Raw genomic sequence first — 25,417 nt, 5'->3', positions numbered from 1 at the left:
TGCACTGTATAAGTTATATTGTATTACATGCTTAAGTAATAGATTATCTCCTAACTTGACAAGATATACATGATACCTTTAGCTATATCATAATTATCTTTTATTGCTTGAAATCCTGTATAGCCAGGGATACATGTAATAACAATGGTTATGGTTTACAAAGTGATTTTTTTTTTTTTTTTTTTTTTTTTTTTTGGCGGAACCGGGGATTGAACTCAGACCCTTGCACTTGTCAGGCAAGTGCTTATTCTACTGAGCCATCTCCTCAGCCCTTCCTAAAAAAGTGATTTTAAGTACCTTAAATCTATCAGATATATACATTAGAGCTCAGTGTGTGTTGCTCCTGAATTTGAAATGTAGCTGCATCATACGAATTAACTGGTTTCCTTCCAGCTATCTCAGCGAGTTTACTGAGCTGGGTATCTCCTACAAGTGCCAGAGTTAGCAATTATGATCTAAAACCTTCCCTCCAGCCTTTCCAAAATTGATATAAAGTTTTCACAATGAATTATTTTGTTGATGGCTTAACATACCTATATGATAACATGTGAATTTTGATTTTTCAGTAATGCTGTTATAATATGGCATTCCTTGATTTTATTAAAAGTTATTCAGGAAAGCAGATGCATTATTTTTGTATGAGTTTTAATACCTTTCCACTGTTACACATCTTTCATTAAACAGAAAATAAAGTTATAGATCCCATACCTACCCGCAGAACTTTATCATTCATTCCTCTATGAAGTATTGAAATTGTGATTTAGGAACAGGATATAGCTCAGTGGTACACAGTGCCTGTCTGGTAAGTGTGAAGCCCTGAGTTTGATTCCTGGTACCAGAAAGAGAAAAAAGAAAATTTTATTTAAAATAGATTTTTCTTTAAATGCAAATAATGTATTTGACCTGTTACACTTCTCATCAGGTGGATCCCACAGGAGAATATGAAAATCTGGTGACAATACGATCATTTAAAACAGAATTCCGTTTAGCAGGAGGTTTAAATTTACCAAAAATAATAGACTGCATAGGTTCTGATGGCAAGGAAAGGAGACAGCTTGTTAAGGTGAGACTTTTTCTGGTGTAGTCCCTAAAGGTTAATGATATCAAAGTTGAAGACAAATTTCATTTGCTATTTTTTCTATTCATTATTTGAGTCTGTCTTTATTCTAAATAACTGTTGACTGAGCAAAATTTGTGGAATGAAGTAGATTGTTTTCTAGAATCCCAAAGTTTGTTTTTGTCTTTTGTGAATCTGAAAAGCTGTTACTGAGCTGGGGAGGTAGCTCAGTGGCATAAGTGCCTGCCTGGCTAGCACAAGATCCTGAGTTTAATCCCTGGTACCGCAAAAATAGATAAATAAATAAATAAATAAATAAATAGCAGAAGGATTTTTTTTTTTTTTTGGGCTGGCTCATAATGCCTTCAGGGCAGGTTTGAGTCCTGGGGATTGAACCACAGCAACCTGAGCCTGACTGCTTTGTTGAAGCAGCCACTTAAAGAACTGAGCTAAGGGGCAGGCCCCCTAAATAAATAAATAAGTAAATAGCTGTCATTATGTACTGTTGACTCAAGTAAAAGAATACTGTTAACATGTGCTTTTTTAATGTATTTGTCACAGGATCTTTGTACGCAGCTCCGACTCTTAGTGATTCTCCTGTTTTCAGCCTCCCCAGCATTAGGATTATAAGCATGCCCCACCACTCCAGGGGCGGACAGCATAGCATGTGGTGCTGGCTGGTCCTTGTACTTGCCTAAATAGACTCTTAGTCTGCTGAGCTATCTCATCTGCCCAATACTGTTTACATGTAAAAGACATGGTTAGGTGAACAGTCAACGTGATTGATATTCAGATATCTTATAGAATTTCTTATTTCCATGATTAGAACAAGTTGAAGGCTTTTGCCCCATTCTGTGCCAGGTGCTCCTTAATGTATCAGAAAGAGCTGACATTGGGCACAGCTGGGGAACAGTGGGGAGACACAGCACTGTTCCACCCAGCTGTTTTGTAGTGTGCTTTCAGGTGGGGAATTGAGCTATAGTAGTCCCTCACTATTTCACAGTTTGACTGTCACAGACTCACTGTTTTGCAGCATTTCAAAAAAATATTAATCTAAGTTATTTATCATGGATTTTTGGCTGTCATGGGATTTTGTGCTAGTGTACAGTGCTGTATATATACTTATAGGCATAGTATATTTGTAGGTTTTAATGATTTTTGCCTAATGTTTTTTTAAATGTGTAAAAATAAATTTAAAATGTTAATTCTCACATATTAAAAGTATATTAAATCAAAACAAAAAGTATTGTTTACAGTATGTGTTTCTTTAGCGGATAAATACATACTATATCATGCAGTGTACATATGTTAAAATTATGTAGGCTTAGCAGTTTAGAAAATGGTTAAGAAGTGCTTTTAAAAGTGTGGGAAGGGTTTATAAAGCCTTAAAATATATGCGCTGGGGAGATTGCTCAGAGGTCTTAAGTGCCTGCCAGGCAAGCTCAAGGACCTGGATTTGATCCCCTGTACCACATGCTGTGCCAGCCCTGTGCTGTGCCGGCCATGGAAACTGGGTGTGGGGGCACACACCTGTAATCCTGACACTGGGGAAGCTGAGACAGGAGGATCACTATGAGTCCAAGTACCAAATAAATACATTTATGTATGTATATATGTGTATGTATATATACATATGTGTGTGTGTGTGTGTGTGTGTGTAATATGCACTAAAATATAACATTTGACTTGGCAGATTTTCACTTATCTTGGGGCTGTCTGGAACGTAACCTCCATGATAACTGAGGAACCACTGTCTTCTAATCATAGAAGAGCTAGAGGAAACTTCCTTTTTCTTTCAGTCTGCCTCCCCAGAGAAAGAATGGCAGAAGAGCTTAATTATTTAAGACAGTAAAGGTGGTCACATTGATTTATGAGTGCCTTTTGTGTCCTCAGATAGCTCTGTATGTTTTATAATAAGGTGAACTACGTTTATTCACGTTTGATTATTTTGAAGGGCCGGGACGACCTGAGACAAGATGCCGTCATGCAGCAGGTATTCCAAATGTGTAATACCCTGCTGCAGAGAAACACTGAGACTAGGAAAAGGAAGCTGACCATCTGCACGTACAAGGTAACCAGTTTGCATTCACTGAGAAGAGATGCCATTGCTTGGACCAGTGAGCAACAGGTGTTTTCTGAGAAGGACCAAGGAGTAGATAGTAGTAAATATTTTAGGTTTTGTGAGTCATACAGTCTCTGACACACAATTTTTCCTTTCAACTTTGAAAGGCCATTTTTAGTCACAGGCTGTAGAAAAATAATTGATGCTCACTTTTATTAAAAGGCCACCCATTGCCAGCTTCTTGGTTAGAAAATATAATTTTTTAATTTTCTTTTTAAAAAAGTATTCATTAATGTTGATTATGGGTAGTATTTCTTATACCCAACGGAGTTTATTTCTCCCCATCTTTGTTTTATACTCAGCCATATACTATACTGCTCAAACTTAACAGTTACACTCCCTGTATGAAGAAGCATATTCTTACAGATTCTTGTTGATGGGCATTTGAATTGTTTCCATTCTTGTGCTATTCCAAACAGTGTTGCTTTGCACTGCATAACCTTATTTTTTCTTTCTTCTTTTTTTTTGCGGTACTGGAGATTGAACTCTGGACCCTGCGCTTGCCAGGCAGGCAGTTATTCTACTGAGGTATCTTCCCAGCCCGTCCACTGCGTAACCTTAGACATAACAATTTCATATGTGTACTGGTGAATCTGAGGCATACATTTCCAAATTGATGGGTTAGAGGATACATGCATGTGATATTTGATAGATATTGCCAAGTTACTATTAATTGGGGTGTCTGACATTTACATTTCCTCTAATACTTTGCCTGAGAAGATAACCCTTAGATCACATCATCACAGTAGCTATGCTTGTCTCTCACGTTAATTATTATGTTACTTTTTTTTTTTTTTTTTTTTGTGACAGTCTTGCTGTGTAGTTCTGGCTGGTATATCTTCTTAAGGTATAAAACCTTGAGGCCGGGGAGATAGCTCAGTAGAATAAGTGCTTGTTTGGCATGCATATTTCAGTACATTAAAACAAAAAATATATGAAGTCAAAGACAAGATATCAACTAGGAAAATGAATATAATGTTATATGTTATTGTAATATTAGTAACAAGAACTTATTAAACTATAGTATCTAAAGAAGTTGCACACTAGTAATAAGACAATCCACTAGAAAAATGAGAAAATAATATGATCATTTCACAAGAAGGAAAGATTTGAGTGGCTAACAAACCTATAAGATGGTACTCTGTTAAGTCATCTGAAAAATACAATTTAAAACCACAGTGCATTGTAGTTACCAACCCTTGAGTTGACCAAATATAAAATCTGACAGAACTGTTTTGCAAGTTTTCTGGTGAGCAGTCACCATAACATAAGTTCTGGTCATCATAATTTTTGGCGAGTGGATAAATTATATACTCTTTTTAATAATTATTTAACAGTGTCTGCTTAACTAAGTTAAATATACCTCTTCCTTATGACCCATTCCTATCTACATACTGTATAGAGAAACTGGAATATGCTCACCAGTAGACTATCATTGCCATAATTAGTTTGGAAAATCTGGTAACAATGTAAATGTTAATATGCAACTGGATCAGTTAGATAGTTGTGGTATATGTACAGTTTGTAATTGTGAAAATGGATGACTTAGAAATAAATGCACTAATATAAATATAAAACATTGCTGAGTGAGATTTTAAAAAACAAATTATGCAAGCATACACAACTTTTTAAAGTTTACAACATTTGTATGAATAGCTTTGAAATAAAAATATAGCAGAAAATAAATGAACATGATAAATCAGTTAGCAATCACTTTAATGGTAGAAAGGAGCAAGAGATTGTTAAAGGATATAAATACGAGAAAATCTTAGATTTGATTAAGCCATTTAATGTGTAGAAAGTTATTTTTCACACTTTTATGCTTATAATGTGATAATTTTAAAAAGTTAACTTAGTAAAATTTTCATCTTATATTTAGGAAAACATCTCAGTGAAATTAATAAGATTGTAAAACAAGAAAACATGTTTGTATGAAAGTTGAAACTCCACTCATGGGTAATTTTTGCTTGGTAAACTTCAGTTTGATAATGCACATACAGGGAAAGTAGCTGCATGTGATTGTGCAGTGCTGTGACCCAGCTCCTCAGGAAACTGAAGCAAGGGAATTTCAAATTTGAGGCCAGTCTGGGCGGCATGCGGGGGAGAGTGACCCAAAAAAGTGTAGTCAATTCTTCTGTTAAGTGAAACAAATTAAGTATAGACCAGTTATAGATAATGAAGAGTATTGTGGGAGATTGAGAGATGGCTAAGCCCTTACAGGTTTCAGAGGCAGGCTTAGAGAATCATATTCTTTGAACTTAAGTTTATTTCTGTTGCTTTCCTTTAAGGAAAGGACAGAGAAATATTCATACCACTCAGTAAAATGCTTTTCACCTACTAACAGTTGAATGACCATCAGCCACTCCTTAGTGACTGTCCATAACCAAAGTGTTTACTTTCAGGTGGTCCCCCTCTCTCAGCGAAGTGGTGTTCTTGAATGGTGCACAGGAACTGTCCCTATTGGTGAATTTCTTGTGAACAATGAGAACGGTGCTCATAAAAGATATAGGCCAATGGATTTCAGTGCCTCTCAATGCCTAAAGAAAATGATGGTAAGTAGCACTCTAAACATTATTGAAAGGTCATTTAATAGCTTCTTAAAGCTGATAGCTACTGTAACTATTACAGAGTATAAAATTTTTTCATTTCATGTGGTAATCGTTTAAGATACTAAATTAAAAAATTAAGCTGGCTAGTATGAAAATATATTTGAGTGAAGAAAGAAGTTTTTTTGTTGTTGTTAATGAATGTTTGCAATATGTAGTAGTTGTGTTCTTTTGGGGGACTTACATCATTTTTAGTCCTTTCCTTTATCACAAATCTCCCACTGATGTTCTTCTCATCTCCAACAAATCTGCTTTCTTTTTTCCTACCATCTCTTTTATCTTAAGTAATTTATATCTTAGGTTTTCCATACAGAAGGAAACCATGCAATATTTAACTTCTTACATCTGATGTATTTCACTTTATGGTCTCAATTTCCATCCATTTTCCTGCAGTGACATAATTTTGTTCATCTTTATTGACAAATAATGTTTTATTGTGTACATTATGCATTTTCTTTATCAATTCATCTGATCATGAACATCCTGGCTGTTTCCACAGCTTAACTAGTACATATTTAACTTTTGTAAATATGGCTGTGTATGTATGACTACTCAAGCTTTGTGGGAATATACTCAGGAGAGGTATACCTAGTGAAGTAGGACCTTCATACTGATTCCCATAGTGGTTGCAGCAGTTTACATAGCCAGGACTTATTTTTTTGTGGTCTTGGTGATAGCCAATCTCCCTGATTCTATTTTGGTAAGTCATATGAGTCTAGAAATTTATCCATTATTTTCAGATTCTTTGATTTATTGGAGTATGTTTTCAAAGCAGCATCTAATAATCCCCTTAGCCTAACTTAGCCTAAGTTTGGCTGCGGGTATATCAATCATATTTATCCTTTCAAAGAACCAGCACTTTGTGGGCCAGTTTATAGCTCAGCAGCACAGTGCCTTCCTGGCAAGCATAAGGTCATGAGTTCTATTCCCAGCACCAAGAAAAGAAAAAGAAAAAATAATAATAATTTAAGGAACTAGTTCTTTGATATATTGATCTTTTGTAATTTTTTTAGTTTTGCTGTCAGTTTCATTAATTTTTATTCTGATGTTTGTAATATCTTTCCTTCTACTAGTTGATGGTTTGAATGAAGGATTTTTTTTGTGGGGGGTGCTGGCTCAGGTTGCCTTAAGGGCATGTCTGGTGAGGCAATGCAGATCTGGGAATCGAACCACAGTATCCTGAGCCTGACCGCCTTTGCTTAAGCAGGCACTTAAACAATTGAGCTAATGGGCAGGCCCCCAAATCTTCTTCTTGGACCTTGAGATGAATCATTAAATTACTCAGGACTGTTCTGTTTCTAATGCAGGCCCTCATAGTTATAACTTTCCTTCTTATGACTGTCTTCATTGTGTCCCACAGATTGTCACGTGGTTTTCAGTTATCATGTCATTGTAGCAATTTTTAAATTTCTTTGTTCATTTTTTTCTTATATATTATTCAAGAGTGAATTATGCAGTCTCCACATATTGGAGTAGTTTCTGTTGCTGTTGATTTCTGGTTTCATTCCATTGTGCTCTGCTGAGTTGCTGCAAGAGATTTCAGTTCTTTTCTATTTACTGAGCCATCCTCATGGCGTAAAGTATGATTTCTGTTGGAGAAAGTTCCATGGGCTGCTGAAAAGAATATGTGTTCTGATGTTGGGTGAGCCTTTCAGTAGATATGTAAATCCATCAGCTGGTAGTTAAAGCTCTGCCACTGCCGTGGACACCTCCCAGTGATGCATCCTCGTGTGAATCGGTACTCAGGCACCTATTCAACCTATTCAGAGTACTAAGACCAGTCCCTAGCATTACATTGCAAGGAAGGAAACACTGCCTGCCAGTAATAGCAATATCCAAAGAACCAGCATACATCAACATATTTTAAAGCTTATTTTTATTTTATTTTATTTTTGGTACCAGGAATCAAACACACAACCTTGTGCTTGTTAGGCTGCATTGTGCCTCTGAGCTATATCTCCAGCTTAAAACTCATTTTTAAAGTTCTCAACTCTTTTCAGTAACCCAAGAAGACTAAGGAACAGTGATATGGAAAAATAGAAGAAAAAAATTAGTTAAAAAGTGGAGGAAGAGATAATAGACAAAAGAGATCAAAAAGGAAATAGTAAGTTTTGATGATATTTTTATACGTGGAAAGAGAATAGAGAGGGATAGGAAGTTTAAGAAATGTGTGTGAACAGAAAGAAAAAAGGGAAGAAAATACATAGACATTGAATCCATTTAATAAACCAACAGAAAGTCAACACTAGAAGATCCAAGAAACAACCTTGATGGGGGGAGAACCTGTGACATGTCAACTTAAGACACTATATAAACAAAAATAATAACACTCATACACAGTTGTATATACAACTACTTCTCATACATAATCTATAAAATAAAAAAATAAGTTTTAATGATTTTTATTTATCAAATCTGAAGGAGGGAGTTTAAATGGAAAGTAAGAATACAGAGAGATTGAGTTGATTTAGTGATCTAATAGAAACACTGTTCAGTTGAGTGAAAACCTAGTATGTCAGGTTAAGCTATCACAGAGTGAAAGGAGTAGCTAGCACTTGTAAGTTTTACCAGTATATACACACCCTGTCTCCAACTCTTAAAAAAAAAAAATACTATTAAAAAGCAAAACAAGGGCCTGTGAGATAGCTCAGTGGACTAAACACCTGCTTAAACAAGTTTAGGAATCGGGGTTTGATTCCCGGCACCACCTGCCACACAGGCCCCACCCCGGGCGAGCTGAGCTGGTGACTGAGTGGGGCGTGGTGGCACACACCTGTAATCCCAGCACTGGGGAAGCTGAAAACAGGAGGATCACTGTGAGTCTGAGCTGCATAGTGAGACCCTGTACCAAATACTCTTAAAAAAAAAAAAGAAAAGAAAAAGAAAAACAAAAGCAGTCCAGTCTTCCTCCTTGTGATAGCATGTACACTAAAATCTAAATCAGACCCGATAACTCCAGCTCTTTTCAAACAGGGTAGGCCTGGTAAGTTTCCAGGGGCCTGAGTGCCACTTCTGAAAGGTTGTGGCTGAAAATGCGGTTAGATTGGCCACTGGTTGAGTTAATTCCCAACAATTCACTGCAACTCTTCCATAGGTGGAATGAGGGCGCCAGAGGGTGTAGACCAGTGGTGGCGCACGTAGGGCACATGTGCTGCGGCAGGCTAGATCATTGAAAGCTCTAGAAGGTTTACCATCACAAGTCTAGATCATGTCCATATCAGCTACTTGTGTTGTCAGCAGGCAAGTTCAGAGAGTGGAATAAAGCTTCAGCAAGGTTCCAGCCTGCTCTTCTGGAGGAATAGATAGCCTGTGACTGCATCGCACCCTGAGGACCTTGGGTGGATTGGAGAGGAGTGGGCACCCAAGGACCGCATTAGAGGCTGCTGACGCTCTGTCTTCCACTCGCCTGTGGAAGTTCGCCATGACTTGGACCCCTTCCTATGGGATCCCACAGGCTTCTTTTGCTCTCATGACTTTAGTTTTGTCACATCACAGCCTCCCTTTCTCAAGTAGCACACTAAGCGTTAGGGCTGGTAGCTAGCCCCTGCATGTTACATGGTATTGTTTTGGAGTTAGGAAAAATGTGTCGGTTTCCTGGCCTTGGAGGAGGGAGTTTGTCAAGAGGGCTTCATAATCTATTTCTGTCTTAATCTGTCGCTTTTGAATGAATATTCTGGAGCCATTAGTGAATATTACAGTCTCCTATGGTCTGCCATCTATTCTTCACCAGAAAGGTTTTTAAATTACACGAAGTGTCAACTGTTGTTGGATGAGAAATTTAATCGGCATCTAGTAGTTTTTCTAATTTGAGATTAAACTCAATGCTTTTTTTTTTAATATGCAGAATGGACTCATAGTGATCCTCCTGTTTTCAGTCTCCCCAGTGATGAGATTACAGATGTATACCACTGCATCTGGACTCTGTGGCCTTCCAGGAGATAGGGCTGGCACAGAATGTGGTGCTGGGGATCAAACTACGGTCCCATGCTTGCCTAAGCTTACTTAAGCAGGCACTTTAGTCTGTGGAGCTATCTTGCTGCCCCAAGCTCAATTCTTAAGATAGTAATTAAAAGAAAAAATTATGCAGTAATTTTTAAATGAAACTGATACAGGAAACCATTCCATGATATTTGTCCTCCCCTTAGCCAGTCTGACATTTATTCAACGTATCGGCAATATTTATTTATCGAATGCCTATCAGATACCCTGATGCAACTTCACAAATATTATGACTAATTACTATCATTTTTACTTCCACGTTAACTGAAAAAAATTAGCTTGTCCATAACCAAATAGTATAGCAAGGATTTGTATTTTGACCAATTCCAAAAATCTGTTTTTTTATTGTGCTGTTAACATGTTTTTTTAAAATGCATGATAAGTGCTGTAGATTTTGTAGTTCTATGTCTCCAGGGCACTGAAAGGAAAACTGTAGATATGGAAGAAGAATAGTTCCATTTGAGGGTGGGGATTAGATTCAAGAAAGACTTCATGGAGAAGTAGGTACTTGAGCCAAACTTTATCAGTGAATTTTCTAGGCAGAAAAAACATGTAAGCTACAGGAGGGAGGCACAAACAGGAAAAGACAGCATAGATTTAACTTTTGAAGAAGAATAGATAGATACATTTGGATAGTCAATGGTCAAAAATGGAGGGCTGCTTTATGCAGTGCTAAGAACTTTGCGTTTTGTTCTGTAAAGACAAAGGTACAGAAGACCCTTGAGAAGGATAGTAATGTCAGATTAACATTTTTAAAAAGGTAGCACTGTAGTGTGTTTTTGGAACTATTCCTCTTCCATATCTACAGGTTGGACGTATGAGACAGGGTCTGAACTAAGACTAATACTGGTAAGAATGAGGAATCCTGGGTGAACATGAGAAATTGTAAGGAGGCAGAACTGATCACAGATTAAAAGGTTGGGGAATAGTACAAGTTTCCTGGTTGCAGTGATTAAGTGGATGGTAAGGCTGTTTGAACATTTGAAGAATAGACAAGATAGCTGAGGTTTGCCAGAGATGAAAAAGTATTTGTGAAGTTGGAAGTGATCCAAATGAAGATACTGATTGGCCAGGTGAAACAGTACATCAACGTAGGGTATCTGGGCCAAAGATAAAGATTTAGCAGTTCTCAGCACATAGATAAGAGTTGAGCCCTTTGAAGTACATAAACTTCGCTTCAGCAGAGTATTATAAAGTGAAAAGATACTGGAGGCGAGGCCTGAGGCCCGTGATGCTCTGCCGCCCATCACGGTGCTTTTACTCTTCCATTCTTTTCTCTTCCCTATTTCAAACCTAATGCTGTGATGCCAACGGAGGTTATCTGGAGATACCTCCAGTATTTCTCTTCACTTCTATTTGATTTGGAATTTAATTAAAACAACTAATAGTCACTGTTGCTGTCCCTCTTACTTTTTTTTTGCAGAACCGGGAATTGAATTTAGACCCTTGCACTTGCCAGGGAAGTGCTTATTCTACTGAGCCATCTCTCCCCTCTTTTGCTTAAAGTTAATGAAAATCCTAAGGAGACTGTCATTTAAAAGTAATTGCTTTCTTGGCCAGCCTGTTACCTTCTTGTATGTAGATCTTATTAATCTTTTCATTTACCCTTAGAAACAAAGGTGACATTAAGCACAATATTAAGAAAATAACTACATATGATCTCTTTAAAGGATATACAGAGGAAGTCCTTTGAAGAGAAGTATGAAACTTTCATGGATGTTTGCCAAAATTTTCAACCAGTTTTCCGTTACTTCTGTATGGAAAAATTCCTGGACCCTGCTGTTTGGTTTGAGAAACGGTTGGCTTATACTCGTAGTGTGGCCACATCTTCTATTGGTAATCTCCTTCATCTTACTGGGTATAGTACTTGACAGCATTCTAAATTGCAGGGTAATGATGGTGGTAAGGACGGTTACTAACCAAATTATCTTCATCGTAGATCCTTGGGTTACTTATGCATCCTAATTTTTAGCTTCTATTCGTAGCATTTACAGACAAGAATTCTCCTCTGAGTAGGAAAGTAAGACTGGCTTTTCTTCATTGTATAGTGAATATTGGCATGTTTTTTCTCCTGTCTGTGTATTATTGAGATTTTCTTGGGAAGGTAAAATCTTTAATAACTTTGGTGAATATATTTTATTATTATTCTTTTGCTCAAAATCTCTATCACATCATATCACCCAATGATTTATTTTTAATAGAATCTTATTTCCAGTGTAGAAATAGTGATACAGATTTTGAATGTGATGTTGTGTGTATATAGCATTATTTTTGATCTATAAAAGATTAGAGTAGCTTGATGAAACAATCAATAAAATTCTAGCATATGAAAACAGGAATAAAAGAGGTCTTCTGATCTATTTTTTAACTAAAGCCAACTCCCTGCATAATGTGTGTACTCAGACACAGAGCATAAATGTTTTGAAAAAGTCCCCAGATAATTTGAAGCTCTTTCCTATACTGAGACTCACTAATGTGATTCAAGTGATTCAGTTCGTAGCAATTAACATAGCATCAGTCAAACACTTGGCTTCTTGATTTGTCTTTCATTTGGTTTAGTGTTTTAAGATATAATATTCTCTTTTAAAAACAGAAATCCAAGTTTTTCTGGATATGTACCTGCTCAAGTGAATTAATGATTAATTTATATTTCATATTTTGATGAAGCAGAAGTTTCAGTGAAGAATGATTTCCCAATTTATAAGTATACCCAATAAAAATTTGGGTGTATATAATGTACTACTCTGGCCCAGGTAAATAATGGGTCTCAACTTTTAACTACACTAATTTCCCAAGTACTAAATATTTTAAAACTTGTACCTTTTAATAAAGGAAAAAGTTTTTAAGCAAATTATCTACTTGAAAATGAAGTATACATTAAAGTAGCTGGCTAGATATACTTGAATTCAAAATGACCACCTCTGTATCTACTTTTCTTTAAATTGGCTAAAAAGCCTAAAGTTATTGTGATTAGTTGAAATTATGGCTAAGTGTTTATTAGAAATAATGAAAATTATTTTTTCCCCAGTTGGTTACATCCTGGGCCTTGGTGATAGACACGTACAGAACATATTGATAAATGAACAGACAGCAGAACTTGTCCATATAGACTTAGGTAAGTAATGAAAGATATATATTTTAATGACTTTATACCTGTATTCTTTGCTCACTAAGATACAGATATGAGAGAGATATATCGGAGAAATAGAGACACATGTACACATATTTTATATATTTATATTTTAAAGCATAAACACTGCTGTTAGAAGAGGTGTTAAGGGGCTGGTGAGATGGCTCAGTGGTCTAAGGCATCTACTTGGAACAAGCTTGGCAAAGCACAGGGACCGCGGTTCAATCCCCCAGCACCACATGCCAGCCAGCCCCGCTCCCAGGTGGGCTGAACTGGCCACACACACATACACACACACACAAATAAATAAATGTTAGAAGAGGTGTTAAAAGTCTTTAAGAAAGAAAAGGAGAATAAGACAGAAGACCACAGACTGGTGGAAGAATTATATTGCTGCACATGGACATAGTGATACAGTAAAAGCTGGAATTTGCACATGGTTGAGTAGCTAGAAAGAGAGATGAGGAGCAGGTTGTACAAAGCTTGGCCAAAGAGTTTTGATTTCAGTCTGTTAAATGCTAGGAGATAAAGATAAATTTAAGCAGAATATGATCATATTTGATTTTTTTTTTTTAAGAAAATTTCGAGAGCAAATTAGAGAACTATAGTGGCAGCAGGAAGATAAGTGAGGGAATATTTTAATAGTTTAGCCTAAATAGTCACCATTTATTATCTGAAGTTATACAGACTAAAAGACTGGATTTGAGGGACATATTTGTTATAAACTATACCAGTGATGTTGAATGTGAAAACAGAGAAAAGAATTGTCAAAGTGAGCGCTTGGCAGCATTCTAGGACTTCACCACAAGACTGCAACCCATAAGAACTCTTAAAAACACAACAGTTTAAAAAAAAAGTCCAATTGTAACATAGGCAACAGGTCACCAGAGCGATACTCAAATAGCAAATAAACATTCAAAAAGATATTTATCTGTACTACAAGTATATGTGGTAATTTATCCCACAATAGCCAAAACCTAGAAATAATTCTGGTTTCCTTTGTGGACATGTGCTTAAAGAAAGTGTTATACCTTTATCATGGAGTATTACTGAACAGTGCAAAGAAATGATATATTGATGTACGCAATTGAGAGGAATCTCCAAAGAATGCTGTTGAGTGAAATGCTTATCCTGTTTACATATCCTATTTACTTTCTAGTGGTAGCTAGAATAGGGATGGTAGTGAGAGTGACAGGCCAAAAGAAAAAAGAGAGTGTGGCTATAAAAGGGTGCTGTGAGGGATCTTTGGGGTGGAAATATTATATGTTTTAGCTACATCTGTGTCAGTGTCCTGTGTGATATTATGCTGTAACTTCTCAAGATAGTGCTATGAGGGAATTTTGGTAAAAGTTACATACAGTGATCTTTTTTTTTTAGTAGTAGTAGTACGTTTTAGTTATACATAATGATCACATTCATCATAGGGAATTTGTTACCTGTACACGGTATAACTTGGTTCTTTTTTTTTTTTTTTCCTCATTCCCCTACCGTCACTTCAACCCCTCTTCCTCTCCTTATTTATAAAAGCTTGTTTCCATTTTTTCCTTTTTTTTTCTTTTTCTTTCCTTACTTTCTTCCTCCTCCCTAGTTCCCCTTCCCATTTTAACATTTTCTTTTTATGTCACAATATGTGTTGAACATTTTGGTCCCTATATACTATTTTGGTTTCTCACACCAGAGAAACAATGCAGTATTTACACACGTGTCAGATTTATTTCTCTGAAGAGTATGGTCTCAGGGTGCATCCATTTACTTAGAAATGTTTTGAGTTTATCCTTTTTTATGGCAGAGTAGTACTGCATCAATGAAACACACCATCTTTATACATTCACTAGTTGATAGGCATTTGGGCTATTTCCAAGATTTATTATATTATTTCTTCTAAAATTTCAAAACTAAAAACAGCATTTAAAGTATTTAAAAGCATTTAAAGTACATATGTCATCTACATTTTAAATTTTACCAGATGTGAAATTCTGTCTTCTAAAATCATCTTTAATCTAGATTTCTCTGGTTATGTTAAATTACAGTGTTGGATTTCTGGTGAATATCTACTGTGTGTTTCTAGTACTGGTACAATAAAGGTGACAGATTATTGCCTTTACAAAAGCTTATATGATATTTGGGGGGAAGTTAGCTGTCACATCTGTACCTCACTGTCTTTGTTCTTTTAGGAGTTGCTTTTGAACAGGGTAAAATCCTTCCTACTCCTGAAACTGTTCCTTTTAGACTCACTAGAGACATTGTGGATGGCATGGGCATCACCGGTGTTGAGGGTGTCTTCAGAAGGTAAGGGAGGATGCATGGTGACAGATTATGTGTGTGTAGATTTGTACAGGTTATAGAATTATATCCTAGTGCCTCACAGTACTTGAGGGAGAACCCTGGGGATAGGTAAAGGTATGTTGAGAACCTAGGTACACAACAAAATCCTTATTTATGATGCATTTGACATTGTAGATGCTGCGAGAAAACCATGGAAGTTATGAGAAATTCTCAAGAAACTCTGTTAACCATTGTAGAGGTAAAGTGTGTGATCAGTATTTCTCTATCAGATAGACACTGGTTCTACAATAAGAATAAATGATAATATGGATGCCTCAATAATGTAGAAATTAAAGTTTAAAACTATATTATCATGTCCCTTTGCGTTTAAAAAGTTAAATTTTAATAAAGATCTAAAGCAGTGTAACATTCCCTAGTATTTTATGCTGCTTAGTTTCAGTCAGAAGAATATTTTATGCCTGTATGTTTTTGCCTGTATAGTTTTGAGAGTTCCTCACTCAGTGTATTGTTGGTTCATACATATCAGAAGGGTGCAGTTCCTTTGGTGCCCCAGAAGTCTCATTAGTTGAACCCCAAATCTTCCTGAGCTTCATTCTGTAAAGAGTGGCAGGAAACACAGTTAAAGTGATTGCTGCAGGATTTTCTGCGGGTTCGTACATAATTGGAAAGGAGCTGGCCGTAACTAGTGAAGGCATGAGCTTTGGTGGCAGTCTGTCTATGTGGCACTCCTGAACATGTCTCTTAATGCTTTCTGATTTTTCACTTACTTACATAATCTCCCTTCTGTAAATCTCCACAGACCATCTGTTGTGATTGTTCGAGCTGTAAAAGTGATTTCTCTTTTGATTTTATGAGGGTTTTCTGTCCTTGAATCCAGGAGTGTGCTTCCTCAGTGGTATCCTGGGTCCTAGGCCCTAAGTATGTCATCCCTCCTCTCAGAGTCTCTTTTGCTTTGAATCATGGTCTGTATTCCTGATCTATTAACAGTGTAAGTATCTCCTGCATCCTAAACCTGGCTTTCAGAGCACTTTGACTTCAATTCATTTCTCCTCAGTATTTTGACTTTCCTGGCCTTAAAGGTCTTATTTCTTCACCATGGACCATCCTATCCTCCAAGATTTTCTCTTTTCTGTTAAGGAAATATTTCTGCTTCCCTAGCTCAATAGTACTTAGCCAAGGACAGCTTTGTCCTATACAAGACAGTTGGCAATGCCTGGAGATACTTCATTTTTAGTTATAGGGGAGCATTAAGGTAGAAGTGATGTCGGGGGAGGCCAGGACACTGCTAATCATCCACACTGCACAGAGCAGCCCCTCCCAACCAGGAGGCATCCACCAGGAATACAGCAGACACTTCTGTTTTGGTGATACTAAAGGATGTTTTTTAATTACTCGAGTATTGTGGTTTGGTTTGGTTTGGTTTGGTTGGTTGGTTTTTTGTTGTTTTTTTTTTAAATTTCTGGTACTGGGGATTGAACCCGGGGCATTTACACAAAGGTACATCCCAAGCCTCTCATTTTTCTCTGTTTTATTTTGAGACAAGGACTTGGTAAGTCACTAAATTACCCGTGCTGGGCTTGAACTTAAAATTTTCCTGCCTTAGCCTCCCAGAACACTAGGACAAGGGGGTGCTCCACTGGGCCCGCCTCCAGTCCCTCCTTGATTCCGGTCCAGTATGTGAGATAGGACTCTGACACAAGCCTTTCTTTTTGAAATAGTTTGTGTTGTTTCTCCTTCAATCTAGAAAGTCTATATAGTGTCTTTGTAATAGAGGGCTTCATTCTCTACATTAGTTGATCAATAAAATATATTTCCTTTAATGGTAAAACTAATTTAGATCTGCAAAATGTAGTGCCATTTCAGTATCCAGCTTGAAGTTATATAGAAGCCCTTAAACTTAGACAAGCCACATTAAATCAAGGTCAGTTCTTTCAGTTCTCTCTCTCTCTCTCTTTTTTTTTTTGGAACCAGGGATTGAACTCAGGTCCTTGCGCTTGCCAGGGAAGTGCTTATTCCACTGAGCCATCTCCCCGGCCCCTGTTCTTTCAGTTCTTATTTTTGTTTTTTGTGGTAGTAGGAATTGAACTCAGGCTCATGCATGCTAAGGAAGCACTACAACAATGAGCTACATCTTCAACTCTTTATTTTGAGACCAGGGTCTTTCTGAGTTACCCAGGCTAGCCTCAAATTCATGATCCTCATGCCTGAGACTCTTGATTAGGGAGGATTATAGGCATGTGCCACCATGTCTGGCTAATTCCTCCAGTGTTTAAGGGCTCTGGAGGATGCTCAGAGTAGCCTTATAATTGAGATTTTGGTACTGCTGATCTAATAGATGTTCTAGAATTAAACATGCTGAAGACGTTTCATGGTCCCAGTTTGATGCCAGGAAACACAGTAAAGACAGAAGCAAAATAATGTGTCAGCCTCATAGTGCTGGCATGTCCTGCAGAATCATTTGCCTCTGTGATTGAGCCTGGAAGCATTTGATAATGCTTGACAAGAAAAAAGAATGTTCTGTGCTCATAAACATCAGGTAGTTAGCTAGTCTAAACTGTCAAGCTTAGAAATCTCTTACAACTCTGGTTTCTAATTTTTTTTTCCAGTTTATGAAATTTAAAACTTTGGAGCAGAGTACTCCTGGATCTTAAACTCCAGGCATTCACACTAAGCTATGTCCCGTAGCACTTTTGTTTTGTTTTGTTTTGTTTTTGTTTTTTTGAGACAAGGTACCTTGCTAAATTAAACTTACAGTCCTCCTGCCTAAGCCATCAGAGTGCTGGGATTAGAGGCCTGCACTGCCACATCAGGTTTAAAATTCAAGACTTAAAGCCTCTTGTCTACTTACACTTACTTGTCTACCCCATATAGCGTATATCCCTACCACTGCACGAGACCTTGGTTTTTGAGGTTTCAACACATTATACCCTTTTCTCCCCTCCACACTTATGTGGAGCTAATTAAGAGAGCCACACAGTAGGTTTGAGGTTTAGGATTGAGGTCAGAATGGACCTGGGAGACTCCTCATCACCCCCAGCTAAGCCTAATCTTTATCTTGGGACAGCCGCCTGTTGGGGAATAACACCCTACACAGCAAACTCCCTCACCCAGGACTCCCTCACCCAGGTCAGGAGTAGTGAGTAAAGGAAAAAGGTGATTGTGGTTATCTCCTTTTAGATTAATTTCACTCAGAAAACTTGGTTCAAGGGATCTGACCCCAACCCTGAAGAATGACCTGAGAATAGGGTGAGAGCCTTTGAGCTTTGTGGCGGTATAGTTTACTCCATAAGAAGACATGAAGCGTGTGTGATATACTTGCTCTGTCTTCTGCGTCAACTACCATCTGCCTGGCCTTGTGATTTTTTTTTTTTTTTTTTATAATACTGGTTCTACTGTTTTTAAGTACATGATAAAATGTACATCATTCCAATGCACATGTTTTCTCTAGGTCCTCTTGTATGATCCTCTCTTTGACTGGACCATGAATCCCTTGAAAGCTTTGTATTTACAGCAGAGGCCTGAAGATGAAAATGAGCTCCACTCCACTCCAAATGCAGATGACCCACAGTGCAAACGAAATCTTAGGTGAGCACAGCCACATGCTAGGAAGGACCTGTGTCCGTTGTTAGATGGTCTTATTCTCAAAGACCTTAAAACCACTGTACCGCATTGAAACCTTTGTGTTTTTGCCATCAGTGACACTGACCAGAGTTTCAACCAAGTAGCTGAACGTGTCTTGATGAGATTGCAAGAAAAACTGAAAGGAGTGGAGGAACGCACCGTGCTCAGTGTGGGCGGACAGGTGAATCTGCTCATCCAGCAGGCCATGGATCCCAAAAATCTCAGCCGACTCTTCCCAGGATGGAAAGCATGGGTGTGAACTTCAGCTTATGAGTCACTCTTGAATTTAGTGTTTAGAGATCATATTTCAGCCTTCATTTTTAACAGTCATAAATCAAGGACTAATATTTAAGTGAACAGCTATATTTTTAAAAAATACTAGTTGATTCACATACCACCCAGAGATACTTTGACAGTATTGAAAAGTATCTCTGCTCTTACATGTTAGACATAGTTATTCATACTCTACTTCTAGGCAAAATATTCATTTCTTCTCAAGATCATATCTATTTTTAGTAGAATCACTGACTTACATGTTTATAACAACCCTCAGAGTGATCCATCTCCCCAGCCTGATAGTTCTTTGTTTGGTATAAATTAGAATAAATATATTGAGGGCTGGGGAGATAGTTCAGCAGCATAAGCATCTGCCTGGCAAGCACAAGGACCCAGGATTTGATCCCCAGTACTGTATGCTGTGCTGGCCCCAGAACCCCAGGTGTGGGGAGACTGAGACAGGAGGATCACTGAGTCTGAACTGCCTAGCAAGACCCTGTATAAAAAAAAGAAAAATAGAATAAATATAATGAAGTGTTGTTAGGGCTTTCAATATTAATCATAAAATATCTATTTACTGAGTACTTGACATGTTATGGTAACATCTCTCATCTTTACTGTAAAACCTTAGGAGGTTATTGGTGTTATTCCAATTTATATAAACTAAAAGTGGGATAAATAAGATATAGTTTACAGCCTGGAAGAAAGTTAATTGCACCAAAAGACATTTTAGGTGGAACTGTGCAGATCCTTAGGTGAAAGCCAGTTGCTCACAGGGTTAATGAAAAACAAATATATAGAAGCTCCTTGAAAAGCTAACAAATTATATGCTTAAACAGTTGTGTTCAGATTAAGGGAAGGGAGGTAACAGCCCTCCCACACATGCTTACTTCCTCAAAGCAGCTCCCTAATCCAAATAAATAAATGAATATATCTCATAGTATATACTTAAAATGTAAAAAAAAAAAAAAAAAATGCATTTAGAAATAAAGTAAAAATGTGAACACAGTGTAAAGCAAATATAAACAGAATAGGAAACCTTTGAGCATCTCAAACAAGCTAGACTGTCAAAAACTGGAAGACCAGCCGGCATGGTAGTACACACCAATAATCCCAGCATTTGAAATGATGAGGCAGGTGGATCTCGTGAGTTTGAGGCCAGCCTGTACTACACAGTAAGATCATGTCTCCAAGAAAAAAAAGGAAAAGAAAAATAGAAGGCCAGTGAACAGACTTGAGAGAAATTTGCCATTCAGGTGTTCGCATTGCTCTTTAGTGACATTATGTTTTGTACAGGTTTATTTTAGTACAATTGAATGTATTTCTTGACTTTACTGTTACCTATATTATAAAATGGGTTTTGAATAAATTTTAGAAGATAGTATATGCTAAGACTCATTTTATTCAAATAGTTTGAATAATATATGTGTCAGGCATAGGGCTGATTCCTCGGGAGACAACAGTGAATAACACAATAGGCACAGTTGGCCCATGTAGAGAGCTCAGAGACTGGGAAAGATAGGCAATTGACATCTCAGTGTGTACTGCGGAGTCTGCCTAGACCACTGTGGCATGCTGCATCTAAGTATTAGAGCTTTTAATTAGTTACCTCAAGGTAAATGAATGTACTTTGCTTGGGCCTAGAAAGTGAGCTAGCTGACATTCTAAAATACAAAGAGTTGTACTAGAATATGACAGAAAAGTCTGATAGCCTCAATATGAAATTCTACCTATTTAGCATTTTTAAAAAATAAATTAGCCCCTCTTGGGGTTCTTACTGTGTTTGTCTCGCATCAGCCCAAATGCGTTCTATACACAGTGGAGCCAAAGGTTAGACTCAGAATTGGTATCACAGTGATGTCATATAATGGAAAATGTCCCTTAGAAAAGTCTCTTATGGGGGTCTGGCCCTTAGCTCAGTTCTTTGACTGCTTCAACAAAGCAGTCAGGCTCAGGTTGCTGTGGTTCAATCCCCACAACTCAAACCAGCCAAACCTGCCCTGAAGGCATTCAGAGCCAAAAAAAAAAAAAAAAAGAAAAGTTTTTTAGGTTCCCTTAGAGCATACAGCAGAATGTATAAATATGTACCTTCATAGTATTGTTATTTAAAAGGAACATTCTTATTCTCCTGGGTATGAAAAAAAATTATGTCTCAACTGTAACTCAGTAATGACTAGGGAGATCTAACTTTTGAATGTGTTCACTGGTCAGTATGATTTTCTCTTTGATGAATGCCTTCTGCATATTCCTTGCCAATATTTCTACTAGTCCTTTGTTGGTTACATCAGTACTGACATCTTTTCCAGTTTTGTAGCTTAACTTGTTCAGCCTCTTAATATTTTTGGTGAATGTTTTTAATGTTTTCATTTCTCATTCCATTTTTTTTTTTTTTTTTTTTTTTTTTTTTTTTTTTTTTTTTTTTTTTTTTTTTGTATTTTAGGGAAAGGTCTACAGGGTATTCAGGGTCTCACTACTAGATCGGACTCATAGTGATCCACCTGTTTACAGCCACCCAAGTGCTGGGATCACAGGCACATGCCACCATGCCCAGTCTCAGTGTCACCCCAGGGGTAGAGCCAGCAGGGAAGGGCCGGCAGGGAAGGCCCAGAGATTGAACCCTGGCCCCTGTGCCTGTTTGCAGGCGTTTTAATCCACTAAGCTATTTGCCTGGCCCTTAAAGGATTTTTTTTTTTTTTTTTTTTTTGGTGGCTCAGGCTGCCTGAAGAGCGGATCTGGTAAGGCTTTTGGAGCTGAGGATTGAACCGTGGTATCCTGTTACTGACTGCCTTTGCATGAACAGGTGCTTAAGCAACTGAGCTAAGGGCAGGCCCTTCATTCAAGTTTTTGTATAAGGAATTTCCCCTTTGTTTGTAAAGCTGCTTTCATGTCACCCAAAGAAGTTTTACAATTTTCTTTACATAAGTCTTACTGGTAGGCACTTTTATTTATTTTTGTAGAGGGTATTTTTTCATTACTATCTGGGGGTATTTAGATTAAAATTAGTTATTATATACTAGTTTTATATCTAGCAACCATGATAAACCTTTATTCTTTTGAATTTTATATGTACATAATTAATGAATTTCAGATATGCTTCTCATATTTTCTTATTACTTTTTCTTGACTTACTGGGCTGGCTGCAACCTCCATTTAGTATAATGATCCACAGAGGCAGTGATACTAGAACATTCTAGTCTTGCGTCTGATCTCAAAGGTACAAATATTAATGTTTTACTGTAAAACTTTCTGTCAGTTGCTGGATTTTAAAAAGTTTATATTTTATTATCTCAATAGAGGAAGATAAAACATTCATATAAGTCAGCATTATGTTAAAAAGTAAATAAATTAAGTATGTAACATTCCTTGACAAAGGATATATATGATAAGTCCACAGTCAAACTCCTGCACTAAATGGGGAAAAGGTGAAAGCCTTTTCTCTAATGTCTGGAATACAGTGAGAGTGTCTGTTCCCACAGCCCCCATTCACAATGGTAATTGTACTGGCCAGAGCACTTAGAAGAAATGAAAGTCATGCCAATAGGAGGCAGGAAATTGGGATATGATTTTATCAATAGAAAAGCTTAAAGACTCCATGAAGGCTATGAGAACTGATAATTGGATTTAGTAAATTTCAGGATACAAAATCAGCAATTTTATATACCAGTAACAAACTTGCTGAGCAATCATGAAAGCAGCCCTGTTCACAGCAGCTTAAAAAAAATTACTAGGTCTCCGGTTCCTCAAAAAAAAAAAAAAAAAAAGTTACTAGGAATAAAACTCACCAAGAATGAAAAATCTAGATGGGGTGTGGTGGCACACTTCTATAATCCCAGCACTGGGAAGGCTGAAAACAAGGATCACTAGAAGTCCAAGCTACATAGTGAGACACTGTACCAAAAATGTTTAAAAAAAAAAAAGAAAGAAAAATCTACAATGAAAATTATAAAATACTAATGTAAGAAACTGAAGAAGTTCGATCCCTGGTACCGCCAAAAAAAAAAAAAAAAAAAAAAGAAAAAAAAAACTGAAGAAGTTACACACAGAAAAGCCCCTATATTTTCATGGATTTTAGGTAAGGTTAAAATGCCCATACTTAAAGCTGGGTGTGGTGTCACACACCTGTAATCTCAGCACTCAGAAGGTAGAAGCAAGAGGATCACCAAGAGGCCAGCCTAAACTGCATAACGAGACCTTGTCTCAAAAAATAAATAAAAAATCCATACTATCTAAAGCAATTCATAAAATCAGTGTAATCCCCATCAAGATTCCAATGACCTTTTTGACAAAAGTAGAAAAACAATCACAAAATTGAGAAGGAAATACCCAAACTCCAAATAACCAGAGCGACCTTGAGCACATAAAAACCTGAAGGGATCAAAATACTTAATTCAAGACATAGAGGTATAGTAACCTAAACACTACAGTCCCCAAAATAAACCCATGCACCCACATTTAGCTCGTCCTTGATGGTGCTGAAAATGCTGGAGAAAGGCCAATCTCTTACTCCCTATGGTGCGGAGAAAACTGAGTATGTGCAAAAGATGATAATTTGACCGCTATCCACTGCCCTATATAGAAGTCAACTCCAAATGGATCAAGGATCTAAATATAAAACTTGGCACTGAAACTACTAAAGCAAAATGGGAACCATGTCAGTTCATTTACAGGCGACTTTTCTTGATAGGACCCATAAGCACAGGAAACTACAGATAGTCTTACATCAGAAAATACTACATAGAAAACAGAATGAAGAGACAGTTTACAAAATGAGAGAAATACTTGGAAAGTATTGATCTGATAGAAGGTGACTATCCAAAATACGTACTGTATGAAGAATTCAAAAATGTAAACCAAATCCCGTTTTAAAATGGATAAGTGATCTGAATAGATAAATTCTCAAATACAAATGGCCGCAAGTACTTGGAAAGATGCTGAATATCATTAGTTACCAGGGAAATGCAAACAAGTAGAGAGTAAGTGAAATTACCATCTCATTGCAGATAGAATGACTCTTTAAAAGGGTAGAAGGCATGTGGAGAGAGTGTACTCAATACTGTTAGTAGAAGTTAGCATGGCAAATACAGAAAACAGCATGGAGGTTCCTAAAAAAAAAATCATGTCCAAAAGCCCCCTTGTGAATATATATCCAAAGGAAATGAAGTCGCTACACATTGCCAAAGAAATACCTGAACTCTCAAGTGTATCAAAACAGTATTCACAGCAGCCAAGGTACAGAATCAGCCCAGGTGCCCATTGGTGGATGAGTGGAAAATGTGGGCATAAGTGGAATATTACTGTCACAGGGAGTGATGGAATCCTGTCATTTGTAACCAAAGTGGGTGAAACTGAAGGAAAATAGGTGAAATAAGCCAAACAGGACATGTACTGGAGATTCTTACACATAGATGCAGGGGACAAGTCAATCTGAACGTGAAAACATGAGACCCAAAGGCTGGGGACAGGGAGTGGAGGGAGTTTAGAAAGGATGTGGATTGGGAACTGAACACAGAAGGAGTAAGTTCTGGTTCACAGCACGGGGTGACTAGTTCATGATCATCTGTGGTTTTATGAGGAGCTACAAGAGTAACTTTGGAGACTTCGGACATTAGATGATAAGGTTACAGGGGTGCTAATTACCCTGATATGATAAGTACATGTGTACCCCAGAAACATGTACTGTTACGTGTGAATATTGTTAAAAGTTTAATGGAAAGGAAAGGATGGAGGAAGGGGGAGAGGTAAGGAAGACACAAGGCCTGTTTGGCCTTGAGGTAAATGTATAGAGCACTCTGTTCTGTGTGTCTGAAAAAGTGACCTCAACCAGAGAAAATCATCAACATGAAGATTATTAAACACTTAAATAAATAGAGTGTCTTTATTTAGGTGTGACTGTTAGAATGCTACAGATTCTTAGAATATCAAAAATAATTTCTCTTTTCCATGACCACTGTATTCAGGCTAACATTCTATTTCTGTTCGCACTTCCTGATTTAAGTGGGCTAGATTCTGTGACAAGAATCCATTTTCAAGTTATTCTAGTCAGACTGAGCTGTCTCTTAGTTCCAGCTGATAAATGCAGGACTTAATGGCCCAGAGCTCAGAAATTAAAAATCCATTATGCTTCCATTCCGTAAGTGGAGTCGGGTGTTAATCTAGTAGAGTGTGGTTTTCCATAACCATTTTCATATAAAATATACGGTGCTCCCATTTGTGCGTTTGATTCATCTTCGTAGTCATACATATTTTTCTTTGCTTGCTGAAAACGGAAACCTAAAGAGAATGACATGATTAGAAAGATGCCAGGTGTAATAAAATATTCA

The 25,417-nt window shown here is 37.2% G+C and overlaps 2 protein-coding genes across 2 annotated transcripts in view; one reads left to right on the top strand and one right to left on the bottom strand.

Moving 5' to 3' along the window:
* The window catches only part of Atm (ATM serine/threonine kinase), a 137,159-nt gene extending 117,707 nt beyond the window's left edge, over window positions 1–19,452 (top strand). The window contains exons 55-63 of the mRNA XM_004626220.2: window positions 923–1,063; window positions 3,012–3,128; window positions 5,582–5,731; window positions 11,455–11,620; window positions 12,813–12,899; window positions 15,089–15,203; window positions 15,375–15,438; window positions 18,649–18,785; window positions 18,897–19,452. Coding sequence (XP_004626277.1) covers window positions 923–1,063; window positions 3,012–3,128; window positions 5,582–5,731; window positions 11,455–11,620; window positions 12,813–12,899; window positions 15,089–15,203; window positions 15,375–15,438; window positions 18,649–18,785; window positions 18,897–19,080 — 1,161 coding nt within the window. The 3' untranslated portion in view covers window positions 19,081–19,452. The remainder of the gene's footprint in view (window positions 1–922; window positions 1,064–3,011; window positions 3,129–5,581; window positions 5,732–11,454; window positions 11,621–12,812; window positions 12,900–15,088; window positions 15,204–15,374; window positions 15,439–18,648; window positions 18,786–18,896) is intronic.
* A 5,647-nt stretch (window positions 19,453–25,099) lies between these two features.
* CUNH11orf65 (chromosome unknown C11orf65 homolog) overlaps window positions 25,100–25,417 on the bottom strand; it is a 49,814-nt gene continuing 49,496 nt past the window's right edge. Inside the window, exon 9 of the mRNA XM_023709558.1 lies at window positions 25,100–25,367. Coding sequence (XP_023565326.1) covers window positions 25,213–25,367 — 155 coding nt within the window. The 3' untranslated portion in view covers window positions 25,100–25,212. The remainder of the gene's footprint in view (window positions 25,368–25,417) is intronic.

The sequence above is a fragment of the Octodon degus genome, unplaced genomic scaffold (assembly GCF_000260255.1).
Source record: "Octodon degus isolate 3935 unplaced genomic scaffold, OctDeg1.0 scaffold00012, whole genome shotgun sequence".
Classification (NCBI taxonomy): Eukaryota; Metazoa; Chordata; class Mammalia; order Rodentia; family Octodontidae; genus Octodon; species Octodon degus.
This window is presented reverse-complemented; position numbering and strand designations above follow the sequence as displayed.